The sequence below is a fragment of the Pelodiscus sinensis genome, chromosome 7 (genome assembly GCF_052426305.1).
Source record: "Pelodiscus sinensis isolate ZL-2025 chromosome 7, ASM5242630v1, whole genome shotgun sequence".
NCBI lineage: Eukaryota > Metazoa > Chordata > Testudines > Trionychidae > Pelodiscus > Pelodiscus sinensis.
Window position 1 is genome coordinate 36,787,256 of NC_143058.1, and position 15,493 is coordinate 36,802,748.

At 46.3% G+C, this 15,493-nt stretch overlaps 1 protein-coding gene across 1 annotated transcript in view; it reads right to left on the bottom strand.

Annotated features, from left to right (window-relative positions):
• Positions 1-15,493, bottom strand: part of KCNH7 (potassium voltage-gated channel subfamily H member 7) — a 410,475-nt gene that overhangs the window by 110,611 nt on the left and 284,371 nt on the right. The window contains exon 6 of the mRNA XM_089779738.1: positions 10,325-10,539. Coding sequence (XP_089635864.1) covers positions 10,325-10,539 — 215 coding nt within the window. The remainder of the gene's footprint in view (positions 1-10,324; positions 10,540-15,493) is intronic.

The window sequence follows — 15,493 nt, forward strand, 5'->3', positions numbered from 1 at the left end:
CGAACCCCGTGTAGCGCGGCTACACGGGGCTCGAACTAGGTAGTTCGGACTAGGGTCCTATTCCGAACTACCGGTACTCCTCGTGAAACGAGGTGTACCGGTAGTTCGGAATAGGCACCCTAGTCCGAACTACCTAGTTCGAGCCCCGTGTAGCCGCGCTACACGGGGTTCGAAGCAGCGGGGATTTAAAAATGGCGGCTCCCCGCTTATGCTAATGAAGCCCGGGAAATTCAAATCCCGGGCTTCATTAGCAAGTGCGGTATGCATACATTACCCCGCTAGTTCGAACTAGCGGGGTAGTGTAGACATACCCTAGGAGATAGGCAATCTCCATTAATTTAATTTAATTTACTAGCACAGAGCTCTGGGGGCACTGAGAGAAAAATGCAGACACAAAAAGGGGATGTTTTGTCTTCAAAGATGATGTGGCAATGGCAGTAAGGTGACATGAATTCACAAGCCACCCCCACATTAGACTCCTGTGGACCTTCTGAGAGAATGTGAACCTGCTGTCCTCTGGTGGAACTGTCTATTCCCTCATCAGAGAATGATGCCGTGACTGCACCTCCCCTCGATGAATGAAATCTGCAGGATGCAACTTTCATTGGCAGAGAGAACTGCCACTTACATGTTTTGAACCAGTATACATGTGCGGCGAGTTATATGGGCTCATGGTGCCCCTGCTCCAGCAATATTCAGAGCCGGGGCCCCTGCTCCACCAATTTTTGGACCTGGGTCTCTCCCCCAGCCCTGCCTAGAGCAGGCCCCGGTCCCCACTTACTAGTGCCCCCGCGCGTCCTCCCACCCCGGCCGCAGAGCATCTGCCCTGGCCCCATCCCTGCCGTCCGCAGCTTTCAGTCCGGCTCCCCCTTGCCGGCGTGTGCTGCTGGCTGCTGCTGCCATGCACAGCGTTTACAGGTGAGCGGGGAGACACTTGGGCGTGACAGGACGTCACGGCCCGGGACTTTAAAACTGCTTGGTGCGGTGTTGCGCCGCACGGCCTAGCTCTGGGTTCAGAGTCCGGGGACTTCTGGGGCCTGAGCGCAGACTCCGGCCCCGCATAGTGGAAGGCAGAAGGGTGGGGAGGGGTAAAACTAGGGGGAAGGAGTGAGAGAGGAAGGGGCTTGTGCGGGGGGGGGGGGGCGGTGGAGAGGGGGAAGAAAGGGGAAAGCACCAAGGGACAGGGTGGAGGAGAGACAAATGCTAGGGGGCCAAGTGCAGACAATGAGGAAAAGGGCAGGAGGGGAGGTGTCTGTGGGAGGGGGACAGGGTGATGCTGGGAGAGGAGAGAGTAAGGGCATTGGGGGCTAGAGGGGGGAGGGAGAGGTGCTGGGAGAAGGTTTGAAAGACGGGGTGGGCATCAGAAAAGTGGGGATGGAGCAAGTCATGTGTGAGGGCACAGAGGGGCATGAGGGAAATGGGGGTAGAGAGTGGTGAGGGGGTGGGCATCAGGGAAAAAGAGGGCAAAGGGAGCAGGGGCAGTGAGGGAAGGGGGAGGCACCAAGAGGGTGCAGGGGTAAGGGAAGGTGCAGGTGCCAGGGAATTCTGGGGGTGAAGCAGACGGGCAGACACCTGCAGGGGAGGGACCAGCACCAGAGGAGAGAGGCAGGGAAGGTGTGTAGAGGGAGGTGTTAGAAGAGGGGATGAGGAGGGGCAGCTCACATGATCAGAGTGGGGCTACTGGGGGCAGAGAAGGACTGGTGGAGGGGGGCAGGTCGCAGGAGGGCTGAGGGTAGTGAGAAGGGCAGGAGTCAGGAAAGCAGAGGAGGGTGAGGAGTTGGGGGGCAGCAGGCACTAGGGGAGCTGATGGAGCAAGGGGAGGAGACATGGCAGCAGAGAGAAAAGGTAAAGGTTTATAAAATATTTATTAATAACTTGGGTGCCACAGTGGCACATCCAAACAAGCCACATGAACTCAGTACTGGTGCACAACACAAAATTCATTCTGCTCATGGGAGGAAACTCTTAGGCTATGTTTACACTGGTGGCTTCTTGCACAAGAACATCTTGCACAAGGGTTCTTGTGCAAGAAGTCTTGCGCAAGAACACATCCACACTGCCATGTGTGAGCTGTGCTTTTGTGCAAGAGCATCCATGGCAGTGTGGACGCGCTCTTGCGCAAGAAAGCTCCGATGGCCATTTTAGCTATAGGGGTTTCTTGCACAAGAAATCCCCGCTGAGCATCCACATTGCCCTCTTGCGCCATAGAACTTACACCTGTTAGAAAAGAGCATAGCTCTTGCACAAGACACCCTCTCTTACCACGCTATACTGTAAATTTCCTTGCACAAGAGCAGGCGGGCAGTGTGGATACTCTGTGGGTTCTTGTGCAAGAATGGCTGTACTTGCGCAAGAAGCCATGAGTGTAGACATAGCCTTAGAGGGGACACTTCCCCCAGCCTCTTTGCCCCCGAGTTAATGTCACACATATTGGGTTAATGCAATTGCAGGACAGTTGCATGAGGGGGGTTTGGTGGGGGCCAAACTAATCCCTGTTGGTAGGAGGATGGTGGGAAAAGTTCTTTGAGAGGGGTGACATGACACCTTTTATTTCTGGTCATGTGTTCATCTTGCCCTGAGTATGTTACCTCCAGAGGCCTGGTTAACAGGGGTCAGGGGGCGTGCTTAATGGGGGTCAGGGGCGTGGTTAACGGGGGTCAGGGGTGTGGCTAATGGGGTGAGGGCGTGGTTAACAGGGGTCAGGGGTGTGTGGCTAATGGGCCACCACCAAAAATTATACAAACCTGCCGACCCTGCCAGTATAGGCTTAATCTGATCTCTTTGGTAGACTCTAAACATTAAAGTTTGGAATCTAATGGATCATTATATTTTGTGAGACTTCAGATTTCTGGTTTAATATTCTACTCATGTTCCCTATGACTGCAACCCACTATGGAGAATAACCTGATTGGGTCACTGGAGATATGACTGCCACTCTTTTCATACAAAAGTTTGATTGTTCCTCCAAACAAATAAAATAATTTATTATACTCTACAAAATTCAAAAGTATTCTGGTGGTATATGTTCAAAGTGGTTCATGCCAACTGTAGCTATGTGACTCCTATTATGGTTACACCCCACATACATTTTTTATAATAATTCTATAATAATCAGTGCAACTCAGTGGGCCTAGAACATAAAAAGGAGGGAAAGAAAAATAAATTTTTAACTGTTGAAACCCTGGATAATTGAAATGAATTATGTATAAAACAGGAATTAGTCAGGACTTCTACTCTCAGCTAAAATTGAATTCAACTTGATTTTTGTGTATTCTCACACTACAGCACTTGCTATTTTAGCTGGGACTGGAAATATGAGTCACTGAAATGCTAAAAGAAAGGCTGTTCTAGCAGTTTTTCTGTCCCTCTGATGCTAGCAAGCACTGAAACCGCACAAGAAAGCAAAGACTTGTTATATTTCTGATTGAAGAAACTCTGGTAAGCTTTAAATAAGCACCCCCAAATTTATCCACCTTGACTATTTGGACCTCAGAGTTTTATCTATCACTGGTGTCTTAACTCCTGCGGCCATATTCTTCAATCCAGCCAATAATGAGTGTAACAGCTAACATTTTCATGGCCTTTAACTAGCATTGTCAGCTACAAGTACATTTATTTTCTAAGTGTACAATGAAAATGCACTAGTATTGATTAGCTGCTCCTGAGGGCTTAAAAAGAAAACTTATTCCATTTATCTATATTCTATTCTGTTTACCAGTTTGGCAAAGACATCCTATATTGATAAAGTGAATATAGGCCTTATAGAATAATAGATTAAGATTTTTCCACCCTCTCCAATATAGTTTCTATATTTGGACTCTTTAGGGTCTTCCTGCATTCCATAAATTGTTATTGTCCACAACAGCTCTTTGCTGCACAATTTCACAGAACATATAACACGATACTTTCCTAAGTACAGGAAGTATGAATTGTGTGTATGTATTCTCTCTCTCTCTCCCTTAGGGTATGTCTGCACTGCAGGCTTCTTGCACAAGAACTGTTTTGCGCAAGAGTACTTGAGCAAAAGTTATTGTGCAAGAGTGCATCCACAGTGCTCAAAGCACATTGCAAAAGTAAAGCGCTTTTGCATAAGAGAGCATCCACACTGGCGGGATGCCCTTGTGCAAAGACCTCCTCCCCAGAACCACTTTGGACAGGGCAAAAGGGCACCAGTACCTTCTAGGGGTACTTTGGGGCCTCTGGTAGGGACTGAAAGCTGTAGCAGTGCCTGTTGTGGTTGCCCTCAGCCTATTTGGACACCACAGCTTGTGCCCTTGTACCTTTGGGGACTTGTCACTTCTCCTTGCTGTGCCATGGAGCCAGGGATGGCCCTGTACCTACTCTGGCCCCACACAGCCATTTTGGAGTGTGTGCAGCTGCTGCTCCATGCTGCCTTGCTACTCCTGCATGAGCTTGAAGCCGAATGCAATCGGGACTCCCTCTCCCTGGATGCGGCAGCTTCGCTGTGGCATACCTACCTGACCATGGAGAGGCGATACTGGAGACTCAACACCTGTTCCGACTGGTGGGACCGGCTGGTGCCAGAGCAATGGGACGACCAGCAGTGGCTCCAGAACTTTTGGATGCGGAAGTTCCTGGAGCTGTGTGGCTGGCTCTCCTCTGCGCTCCTCAGGCGCGACATCCTGCTGCTGCCCGCCATCGTAGGGTACATCTACACTGCATCCCTAATTCGAACTAGGGATGCAAATGGAGACAACCGAAGTAGTTAATGAAGCGGGGATTTAAATATCCCGCGCTCCATTAACGTGATCTCGCTGGCGCGCTTCGGTTGTCTCCATTTGCATCCCTAGTTCAAACTAGGGATGCAGTGTAGACGTACCCCCAGTGAATAAGAGGGTTGCCATCGCCCTGTGGAAGCTGGTCACCTGAGACAGCTACTGCTCAGTGGCACACCAGTTCGGGGTGGGCAGGTCCACAGTGGGTGCTGTCTTGATGCAGGTAAGGCCCTCAGGGGAAGGAAGGGGGGCTGCAGTCCCTGCCTGGGGAAAGGGAAGACTCCAGGCTGGGGAAGGGGGGGGGTGAGAGAAGAGTGGGGTGAGAGAAGCTGGTGGGCTGGTGGGCTGGTGGGCTGGTGCCATCCCTCCCTCACATAACCCTTCTAGAGGGGGAAAGGGAGGGGGTCTGCAGCAAGGTGGCCCTGGCATAGCTGGGGAGAGAGGGCATCACAGGGGGGCAGGCACCCCCCCAAGGGCTCATGCACCTGCCCGGTCTCATTCTGTGTGTTCTCCTGTGTTTCTGTGTGCCCTTCTGCAGGTTGTCACAGCCATCAACGACATCCTGCTCAAGACGGTCATCTGCCTGCGGGATATGGACGCAACCGTGGCTGGCTTCACTGCCCTGGGGTTCCCCAACTGTGGGGGAGCCATGGATGGGACCCACATCCCCATATGGGCACTGGAGCATCGAGCAGCCCACTTCATCAACTGGAAGGGATATTTCTCAATGGTGCTCCAGGCCCTCATGGGCCACCGAGGCCGCTTCACAGAGATTTATGTGGGCTGGTCGGGAAGGGCACATGATGCCCACATCCTAAGAAACTCCAGCCTGTGAAACAGGCTGGAGGTGGGCACTTTCTTCCCCCAGTGGGAATTTATGGTTGGGGACATCTGCATGCCACTGTTCATCATGAGGGACGTGGCCTACACCCTCATGCCGTGGCTGATGCGGCCGTACACCAGACACATAGACCCTGGCTGGGAAGGATTCAATCTTTACCTGAACTGGGACCACAACTAGGTGGAGTGCGCCTTCGGACAGCTCAAGGGGAGATTCCATTGTCTGCTCACCTGTCTTGACAAGGGCAAGCAAAACATCACGGAGGTTGTTGCATCATGTTAAGTGCTGTACAACATAGTGGAGTGGAACAGGGAGACCTTCTTCCTGGGGTGGATGGCAATCAAGGGCTGTGTGTTCAAACAGCCCCAGACAGCCTTCATCTGGCAGGCGCACCATGATGGGGTGTGCATCCGAGATGCCCTCAGGGAGATGCTCTCCCACAGTAGGGTAGCTTCTGTCTGGTGTCAACATCTGCCTCCCATCCCCAACCCTTCCCTCTCCACCTTCCCTCACCTCCCAATAAACACAACTGTTTTTGTTTAAACAACAATAAACTGTATTTATTTACATGGGGACAAAGGGTGTGCAGTGAGAGGAGCTCTGAACTGGGAGGGGGAGGAGGAAGGGACTCTCAACTGGGAAGGGGAGTTATTGCTGGGAGGGGTGGCATCTGTGGGTGCAGAGCATCGGCACCCTTCAGCCCAGGTTGGGGCAGGCAGCACGGGGAGGTAGGCAGGACAGGGTGTAGCAGGAGGGGCCATGGGCATGTCAGGGAGGGTGGCAGGATGGGGCAAGGCCTTGCCATAGTGCACAGCATGGCCAATGTGCGAGGTCAGCACAGCGATGCTGTTGCATATACAGTCGCAGCAGTTGAGGAACTGGCCCCACACCTACTGCCGCCACTCCTGGTCAGCCCACAGCTTGATGCTGACCGCCTCCCCCGTCGTCTCCACGGCCTGCACGTGACACCCGAGGAGCTGGTTGCGTTGCTTGGCCTGCTTGCCTGGGTGGTTGGTGACGCCGCTGCAGGGCTGAAGGGTCCCTCACTCCTGGGTGGTCCTGCTGCAGAGAACACAGATAACGGCGAGGCTGTTAGGGGACATCTAAACTACATGCCTTTGTCATCAGAGGCATGTAGATTTGTTGTTTTGGCAAAGGCAAATGAAGCCGCGATTTAAATGATCGCGGCGTCATTTAAATTTACATGGCTGCTGCGCTGAGCCGACAAACAGCTGATCATCTGTTTGTCTTCTCAGCGCGCTAGTCTGGATGCTCCCCTGTCGACATCAAAGCCCTTTGTCGGCAGCCCCAGTAAACCTCATCCCACGAGGAATAACGGGGCTGCTGACAAAGGGCTTTGATGTCAACAGGGGAGCGTCCAGACTAGCGCGCTGAGCAGACAAACAGATGATCAGCTGTTTGTCGGCTCAGCACGGCAGCCATGTAAATTTAAATGAAGCCACGATCATTTAAATCATGGCTTCATTTGACTTTGCCTATGTGTCTAATCTACATGCCTCTGATGACAGAGGCATGTAGTCTAGACACAGCCTTCGTCAGCCATACCCACAGTGTCCCTGAGCCCCATGCCTTCCTCCCTGAGCCTCACGTGACACCACACTCTGTGGCTTGGGCCCAGTCAGTCCCCTGTGTGTGTGTTCACATAAAGGACTAGCTCAAAATCCTGGGACTGAAGTGATCCTCTGTGGATTGTAACCCTTGGGAGACATCACTGTGAATGAAGACCTTGTCTGTGTTCTAGCCACTTGTCATGCTGTGTCTGTCTGCGTAGCACTGTGTACACTCCCTCCCCAAGGTAGAGCACATGGCTTCCACTTTTCTCACTGTCTGTGAGCATACACCATTGATGCTGTAGTCATGTTTGAGTAAACATTCACATTGCATGGGAGCAAGTGTGGCAGACAAGGTTTGGGTTATCGGATTGCTGTCATTGATTTCCTTGGAGACGCAGCCAGGGCTACTTGGGAGTGCACCATCCCTGCAGCAAGACTCAGTGGTCCAGATGCCCGGGCTGCCCACTTCCCTGCTCCCCGTCCCCCAGCCCTCAGGCAAGCAGCCCAGGGAAGTGTGTGGCCACCATGGGGGGATTCCTGTGGGGGGCAGCAGAGGAGTCAGGAGCAGCCTGGAGGCTCCGTAGGGGCCCCGCTCACAGGGCTAGCTTACTGTGCTTTTCCTAGGAGCAGCTGCTGTGTCACACGGGCAGGCATGGCTGTCTGTGTGTGGCACCCTTCGGGATGTGTGGGGTATGGCCTGTGCCCTTGGGGCTTGGCTGCTTCCAGCTGGCATCCTCCCTTCCCTGGGCAGGACGTGTGTGAGCAGCAGGGTCACAGGCATGCCTTGGATCTGCCTGCCACATCCACATGCCACACAGTCAGGCTGCACGAGGTTGCAAGTTCTGCGTACTGCTGCACAGTGTGCAGCTTGAACTGCCTGAGTGACACTCCCCCCCTTGCCGGGCACCCGGCTCCCCTGCCCTTGTGAGTGAGAACCGCAACACTCACCGGAGGATCTGTCACTGCTCTCCGACAAGTTCCAGGAAACGTCCCAGCTGCTGGGCACTGGCTCAAGGTGGAGGGTGATGGTGCTGGTGTGGTCCTCTCCCTTGTCCTCTGATGCAGTGGTCAGGTTGCCCTCCTCCTCCAGGTCAGGTGGCTTGACCACTGGGGTGTGCAGTCTGGTATCAACCACCAGTGAGGGCCCTTGGACCACTATCTCCCCCAGGGTGGCATGCAACCAGTTGTAGTGGAGCAGGTGTCGGCTCCTGCCCCCCTGCCCTCAAAGGCCCTGACATAGCCAAGGCGCAACTCCTTGAGCTTGGCCCGGATCAGTTCAAGGGTCCGGGCCAGGTGCCCCTGCTCAGCCAGTGCCTGGGCCACATGGCTGAAGATGCTCGTGTTGTGTTGCCAGGGCAGGGGGTTGTGGAAGGATTCCTCCTGCACCCTAAGATCCAGGAGGGCCTCCACCTCAGCCCTGGACCAGCATGGGGCTCGCCGCTTGCTGCTCCTCTGGGCCTGCAGGGAGCCCTGGGGTGGCAGCTGCAGGCCCAGAGGGTGCAGGTTCATGGGTTGGCTCTGGAGCAGACATATGGGGTCTCCTGGGTGCAGCAGGCAGAGCCATGGGGTGGACAGCTGCCAGCTATGCTGCTGCTGCCACGCAGCATCTGCAATGTGCCTGTGCCTTTAAGGGGGGGAGGGAGTCCGGCAAGCAGGAAGTAGCACGCTGTGAGTGTGGGTACAGAGTGTCCAAATGGCCATCTGCTTTTTTTCCTGGGAAGCCAGTTCTTTCGCACAAACTCCCTGCTGCCTGTCCACACTGCCCTCTTCTGCAAGAAGCCCTCTGTTCCGATGCTTTACTGTAAATTTACTTGTGCAAGAATGCACATGCAGTGTAGACACTCCACACGTTTTTGCTCAAGAACAATTGTTCTTGCTCAAGAAGCCTGCAGTGTAGATGTAGCCCTACTGTATATTTTTATGCAGGGACACACACACACACACACACACACACACACACACACACACAGACTCTGTGCTCGGGCACAGGAGTGGAGGGACACTGGCCACTTCTATAGTTCCTGTAACATCTCCCAAATTCCAGGGAACACATAGACTGCTTTTTCTTGCTTTCCTCCTCCTTCCCGCAGATCATGGGCCAATCCCCACTCTGCACCGAAGGGTATGTCCACTGAAGGACCAATATATTTATCCTGTTCTGATGAGATTATGTTCACTCCAGGCAAAATCTCTCTAGTCACACTCCTGAACTTGTGCACTCCTCAGTTTCACATACAAAAGGCTAGGGTACAAAAGCAATGAATGTTTATCCTATGATTTGCCAGACTTTCAATCTACCGTACACAATGCTCTTAAGAGTCTGGCTCATCCTGCCCCAGGCAGATTTGCTTTGTATATATATTTCAGCAGATTAAAGCAAATGTCCTTCAAAGTGGGCCAAATTTGCAGAGTGCTCAGCTTGGCTTCAGTTACACAATATGTACCCAGTGCTGGCAGAAGTTAGCACAGGCATACACAGATGCTTACAAACAAAAGGAGCCAGCATATATTTATATGTATGCAGATGGAAACCACGTTTGGAAAAGCAGTAGATACCAAAGACAATGTTTGCTTCTGCCCAAATTGTAAAAATAAAGTCAAAGGTCCTTCATATCTCACTTTGACATTTTGTATATATGTGTGAAAAAGTTGCCACAGAGAAAGGCAATATGAAAAGATAAGGACCTGGAACATAAATTAGTGGGTACTTAGTAGCATAATCACATATAATTTACCACTCCATGTATTTTGCACCGGCCAGCAATTCAGAGAGTTTGTTGAGGAATGAAAAGCTACACAAAATAAGTCATTGCCAGGAATCACTAATGTAGAGTCATTGTGGTCACTGGGCTGAAATTAAGTAAAGCCCCAGCCATGATAAAATAAAAGACTTCATCCCACCATTGCTAAATGGTAAAAGTTTGGAGTATAATATGGCATTTTAGGAGAAGCTTAGCAGTATCAATACAACTATGACTTTTACACCTAGCACATGGATAATAATAGAATTACAAAGCACAAACCTGATATTGGAAATATCGAAATCATTTATGATGTACAAGGTTTCAGAATAAATAATGTGGAAAATGAATGTAATAGAATTATAACATAGACTAGGAATTCAGAAAACAAAGAGTATTGGATTGTAAACAAGTATTGGATTGAAATCCTACCTGGGTAACCTTTTCTGTTACATTGTGCGTTCGATCTTTCACTTTGGGTGCAATAATTGTTTTCTCTGAAGAAGGAGGCGATGAAGATTTTTTTTCACTTTTGATATCTGAAAAGTTCAGGGTGAGTTGAGGAATTTTGTTGATGGTGCTATATTTGTTGAGGTTTGAATCTGATGTGGATCCCAAAAGACTTGACTTGATATGATTGAAAGGCCCTAAAAATTGAAAAGCATACTTAATATTTGACAAATGGAGGGAACTAAAGAAGATGTCCATTAATTTGCTCTTGGATGTGCATAGACAGTTTCCTTTGTCCATTACCTACAGTACTGTACACAAAATCAATAGATAAACCATGTAAATAGATGCTGTGTACATCTAGCTCTAAAACTTCGGAGCCACTTAGGTTTTCTACTCACAATATAAGTTGGAAATATAGGCTAATCTATACTGTTTGTTTTTTGCAGAAGAGGAAATGCAAATGAAGTGCTCATTTGCAAATCTTGCACTCTCATTTACATATTCTCTTCTGATCCTTTTTGCATAAGAGGTTTTTGCAAAGAAAACTGCAGTGTAGATGGGGCCATTTTTCGGAAAAAAACCCTTTTGCGTAAGATCCCTTATTCCTCAAAAAATAAGGTTTATAGGATCTTGCACAAAAGGGTTTTTTTTTTCAGAAAAATGGCCCCGTCTACACTGTGGTTTTTTTTTTTGCAAAAACCTCTTCTGCAAAAAGAATCGGAAGAGAATATGCAAATGAGAGCACAAGATTTGCAAATGAGCGTTTCATTTGCATTTCCTCTTCCACAAAAAATAAACAGTGTAGACATTCCCATAGTGTCCTTACTTTACATATAAAAGTGAAAGAAGGACACAGAAACTGATTTTATACAGGAATGGCTATTCTGTGTGGGTGTTTAAGAGCGTTAGTCTTCAGCCTTGTGATTCACTGGACAGCCAAGTCACAAGGTTATTTTGCTATTACTAGGTAAACATCTGTGAGGTTTATGTCTGTAAAATGATAAATTATAAAAGCGGAGCATATTTTTGTAAATCAAGTAATTTTGAATACTTTCTCAAAATCCTGCTTATTAAATTATTTCAGGTATTTTAGACAAGAGTCAATTATCCTAGTGCAGATATGATGTAAAATTATTTGACATCCATCAGCAAAATAATTACAGTGGAGATGGAGAAAAGGTAGCAATTTGAATGCCAAAAGCTGAAGTGATTTTACTAAAAACAAGTATTTATTTACCTCTCTACAATATTTTATAACGTGTCTCAATTCATTCCCTTCATTTAATTAATCAGTTTGACATCCAGGTCCCTTACCATGATGCATCTATTGTGATGTCCTAATACTTAATGCCTGTGGTGTTTTTATTTGCATATAGATTGTAAATCTCTTTTTTTTTCATTCATGGGACCAGGACTACAACAGGGAGAGAAAATGGTACTAGTTTTCAATCACTACTCTCAGTCTTAATTGTTTTCATTTAAGTCTATTCCATAGAGGCTCAATTTACTATTACAGCATTCTCAACACACTGTGTCTTACTTATATAATTTGTTTTTTGGTCATTTGGCCAATGTTATAATCTGATCTGCTTCAATAGTGCTTCATTATCAGATGGCAATGGCCCAGTATACAGAGATTCTAAATAAAATGAGATTCATAACTGATTCTATGGAATAATTTTAAATATATACAATTAGTTAAAATCATCCATGATAAATCACTACTAGAGACAAAAAGAAATATACCTGGGGTGAATTTGATCAAATAAACCATAAGTATAACTACTAAAATAATTTTAGAACTGTTGATTGAATTGAAGTATTCATTAATATATGGTCTACATTTTGTTTTTTAGGCACCCAACAATGGCCTCAAATCTGAAATACTTTCTGTATTTTTACTCAGACATGATACAGGCCATGTCTACACTAAGGGTGTGTCTACAGGGTTTTGTTGACAAAAGTGGACTTTTGTTGACAAAACTATACTGTATCTACACTACCGCCGAGTTCTGTTGACAGTAATGCGGCAGTTTTGTCGATGGCGTTAAACCTCATTCTACAAGGAATAACGCCTTTTATCGACAGAGTTCTGTCGACAAAAAGCACTATTGCATCCACACTGTGCTTTTTCAAAAGAGAGCATCTAGACTCTCTGTCGAAAAAGCTGCTTGCTTTATTGACAGAACTGGCTGTAGTCTAGACGCTCTTTGTCGATAGAGGCTTTGTCGACAGTATCTGTCAACAAAGTCTCTGTCAACAAAAGCCTGTAGTCTAGATGTACCCTAAGGCAGAAGGTCGAATTAAGATTCACAACTCTAGCTGTGTTAATTATGTAATTGGAGTCGATATAATTTGATTGAAGTTTCTGCACCATCCCCACAGCAGAAGGCCGACAAGAACAAATACTCCCGTCAGTTTTCCTTACTCCTCACAGGAGTACTGGAGGCTGATGGGGGCACTCTCTGAGTTCAGTTTGGTGAGTCTTTACCAGATCAGCTAAATCGAACTGCGGAAGATCAATTATGGTAGTGCTGATTTTCTCTGGAGTGAAGACTTGTCCTTAGACAAAGATACTATTGACTTCCACCGAATAAGGGGCTTAGGACTTGACCCATATGAATATTATGAAATATTCCTGTAAAACCTCTTATATCCGTGAACTGCTTTTCAAGAAGTATTATTACAATTGTCATTCTCTACAAATGACTGGGAAAAATAAGACTTCCTGTCAAATTCCATATACCTTTCAGAGTCTTGTGTTATTTTAGTAAGATTCATAATAGCTGTTCAGAAATAACTACAGTAAAAGTCAAATGCTTCATGAAATGGATGTCCATTATAGTACTTTATAGTGTCTTTACAGTACTACTGCATAGAGGCAGTTGAGTCCATATAGCTGACCATTACTCTACATTCATCTTGTAAAAATGTGCTCGGTACACAATATTTTTTTAAAGAGGGGAACTTTAAAGAAGTCTAGAGATCAAATTCATTATCCCTTACTGAGACATGGCTTTATTTCTTTGATTAGCTCTTTGATTATTGATTTACTAGAGACTTAGTGATTCCTCTCTAAAGTATTACAGCCTATGATAAATACAACACTACCTTTTCCCCTTTGGCTTCAAAAAAGATAGTTCAGAGTTTAAAATATCTTATTGACAATGAGTTAATAATGTTACTTCTTTAAAAGACATTAGTGGGTTAATCCCAAATCTCTGGTTTGTAGTGACTGAAAATTATTCCCAACTGTGAGTTGCTCTGTGCTTATTTCCTAGTAGACAGATGTCCGTACCAGGGAGAGGAAAAAAACAAAAGAAAAAAAACCCAAAATACCAACACAACTGACACTAATTGGCCCCTTGTTGACAGTTTCAGCAGAGAGGCGAGGGATTGAATAAACATGGAGAATGAAATATCCCTCCACCCCGCCCCAAAGGAAATCCCTCTAGATCGGGTGTAAGGCTCATTGGTGTTGCACTGTCACTGCTTATGCTGTACCTGTTCTGTAGATTAATTGAGGACTTCATTCTCCTGTGATGTCAATCCATCATATTTTACCAGCAATAAATTCACGTACAAAACTTGTTTTACAGAAAAAGACACTGCACTATATTTAAAACTCTACTGACATACACAAAAAGCAAATGTAGTGACTTTGTTATCCACTGGTGATGAATTGCTTACAGAATTTAGCTCATGCACTACATGCAGTTTAGTAAGGAGACATTTTATTAGGTACACAAACTTTTCCAGCATGCATGAAATCATGAACCAAAGAGTTCCCAAATTTAGCTACAAATATTACAATTAAATTCAGTTTTCTGATGCATTGTTCAAGAAGTGTTTTCCAGAACTGGAGGAAAGAAATATGGAATTAAATTTAAATGGCATATAGGCACAGCTCAGCCACCTTTTCCTGTCATTGTTCTGGTGAATAGAAATTATTTCTGAATACTAGTGTCCATGATTCAGATTTATTTCAATGTGAAATTGGCAATGAACTTCATGCATGCCCATTTGGATACTACAGTAAGCTTGAAACCATACCCCCTGCCATCCAGGAGCGTGAAACTAGTTTTAAGGAGACAAAAGAGGAATAAATGAAGAGACTGCCACATGGGTCCTGATGACTATTTAATGTTCTTTACTTGTAAGTTGGTAACTGAAATAGAACTAAATGCCTCCTAACTATTGATTGTTCATTAAAGATCCAATTCTACACTCATTTAATAGACAAAATTCGCAGGGACTTTTTGCCTGTTTAAAGACAGCATCACTAAATCAGCTAAATCTCTCTTTCTCTTTCACTCTCTTTCTGTTAACAAACATTTAAGAAGAACAGGCATAATTATTATTTAACCATTCCTTCACGTCTTCCAATGGGTGGAAGCTAATGCAGTGGCTTTAGCTGGGGGACTAATTATGTCTCCAACAAACTAAAACAAAGATCATTTCAGTAATGTACCTGGCCCTATAGAGGTCAGCATGAGAATGTTGCATTTATACATTTCATACAGCAGGCAAGTTAACATGCCAAACAGTGTGGCAGCTGAAGAACTAGGTGATACCTTTTATACCCATACATTACCTTTGACATTGCGACCATTGTCTGGTTTTCAGCATAATAAGAATAAAGAAGAAAAGAGAAAAGAAGAAAACTAAAATCTGCATCAGAGAATGCATAGTATATTGGTTACAATATATAATTGACTGGAATTACAATACTTTTGCATCAAATTAATTTCTTATTAAGATGAGATCATTTTGATAATTCAGTGATTATGATCAATAACCTTTAAAACACCAGGGGTAGATGCTTTGCTGTTGTAAACTATCATAGCCCCATAGTGGAACTGTGAAAATTTATAGCAGTGAAAAAATCTCCACCATATGTCTTACCTCAGTACAAAAAATCTAATACCTTTCCCCCAGAATATGCTAATGTTGACGTTGTTCCTCCAACACTGCACTTTGAAGACAAATACTATCATTCCATGAAAAGAAAAAATAGTAAATTTTAATTAAATTAGTACTGGAAGGCCAGATTTGCAACGATATTTAGGACCTAAAGATGCAGAAAGGCACATAGGGTGAGATTCACAAGGGGAAGATAGGCATCCCACTGTTTCTTTTGGCTCCTGA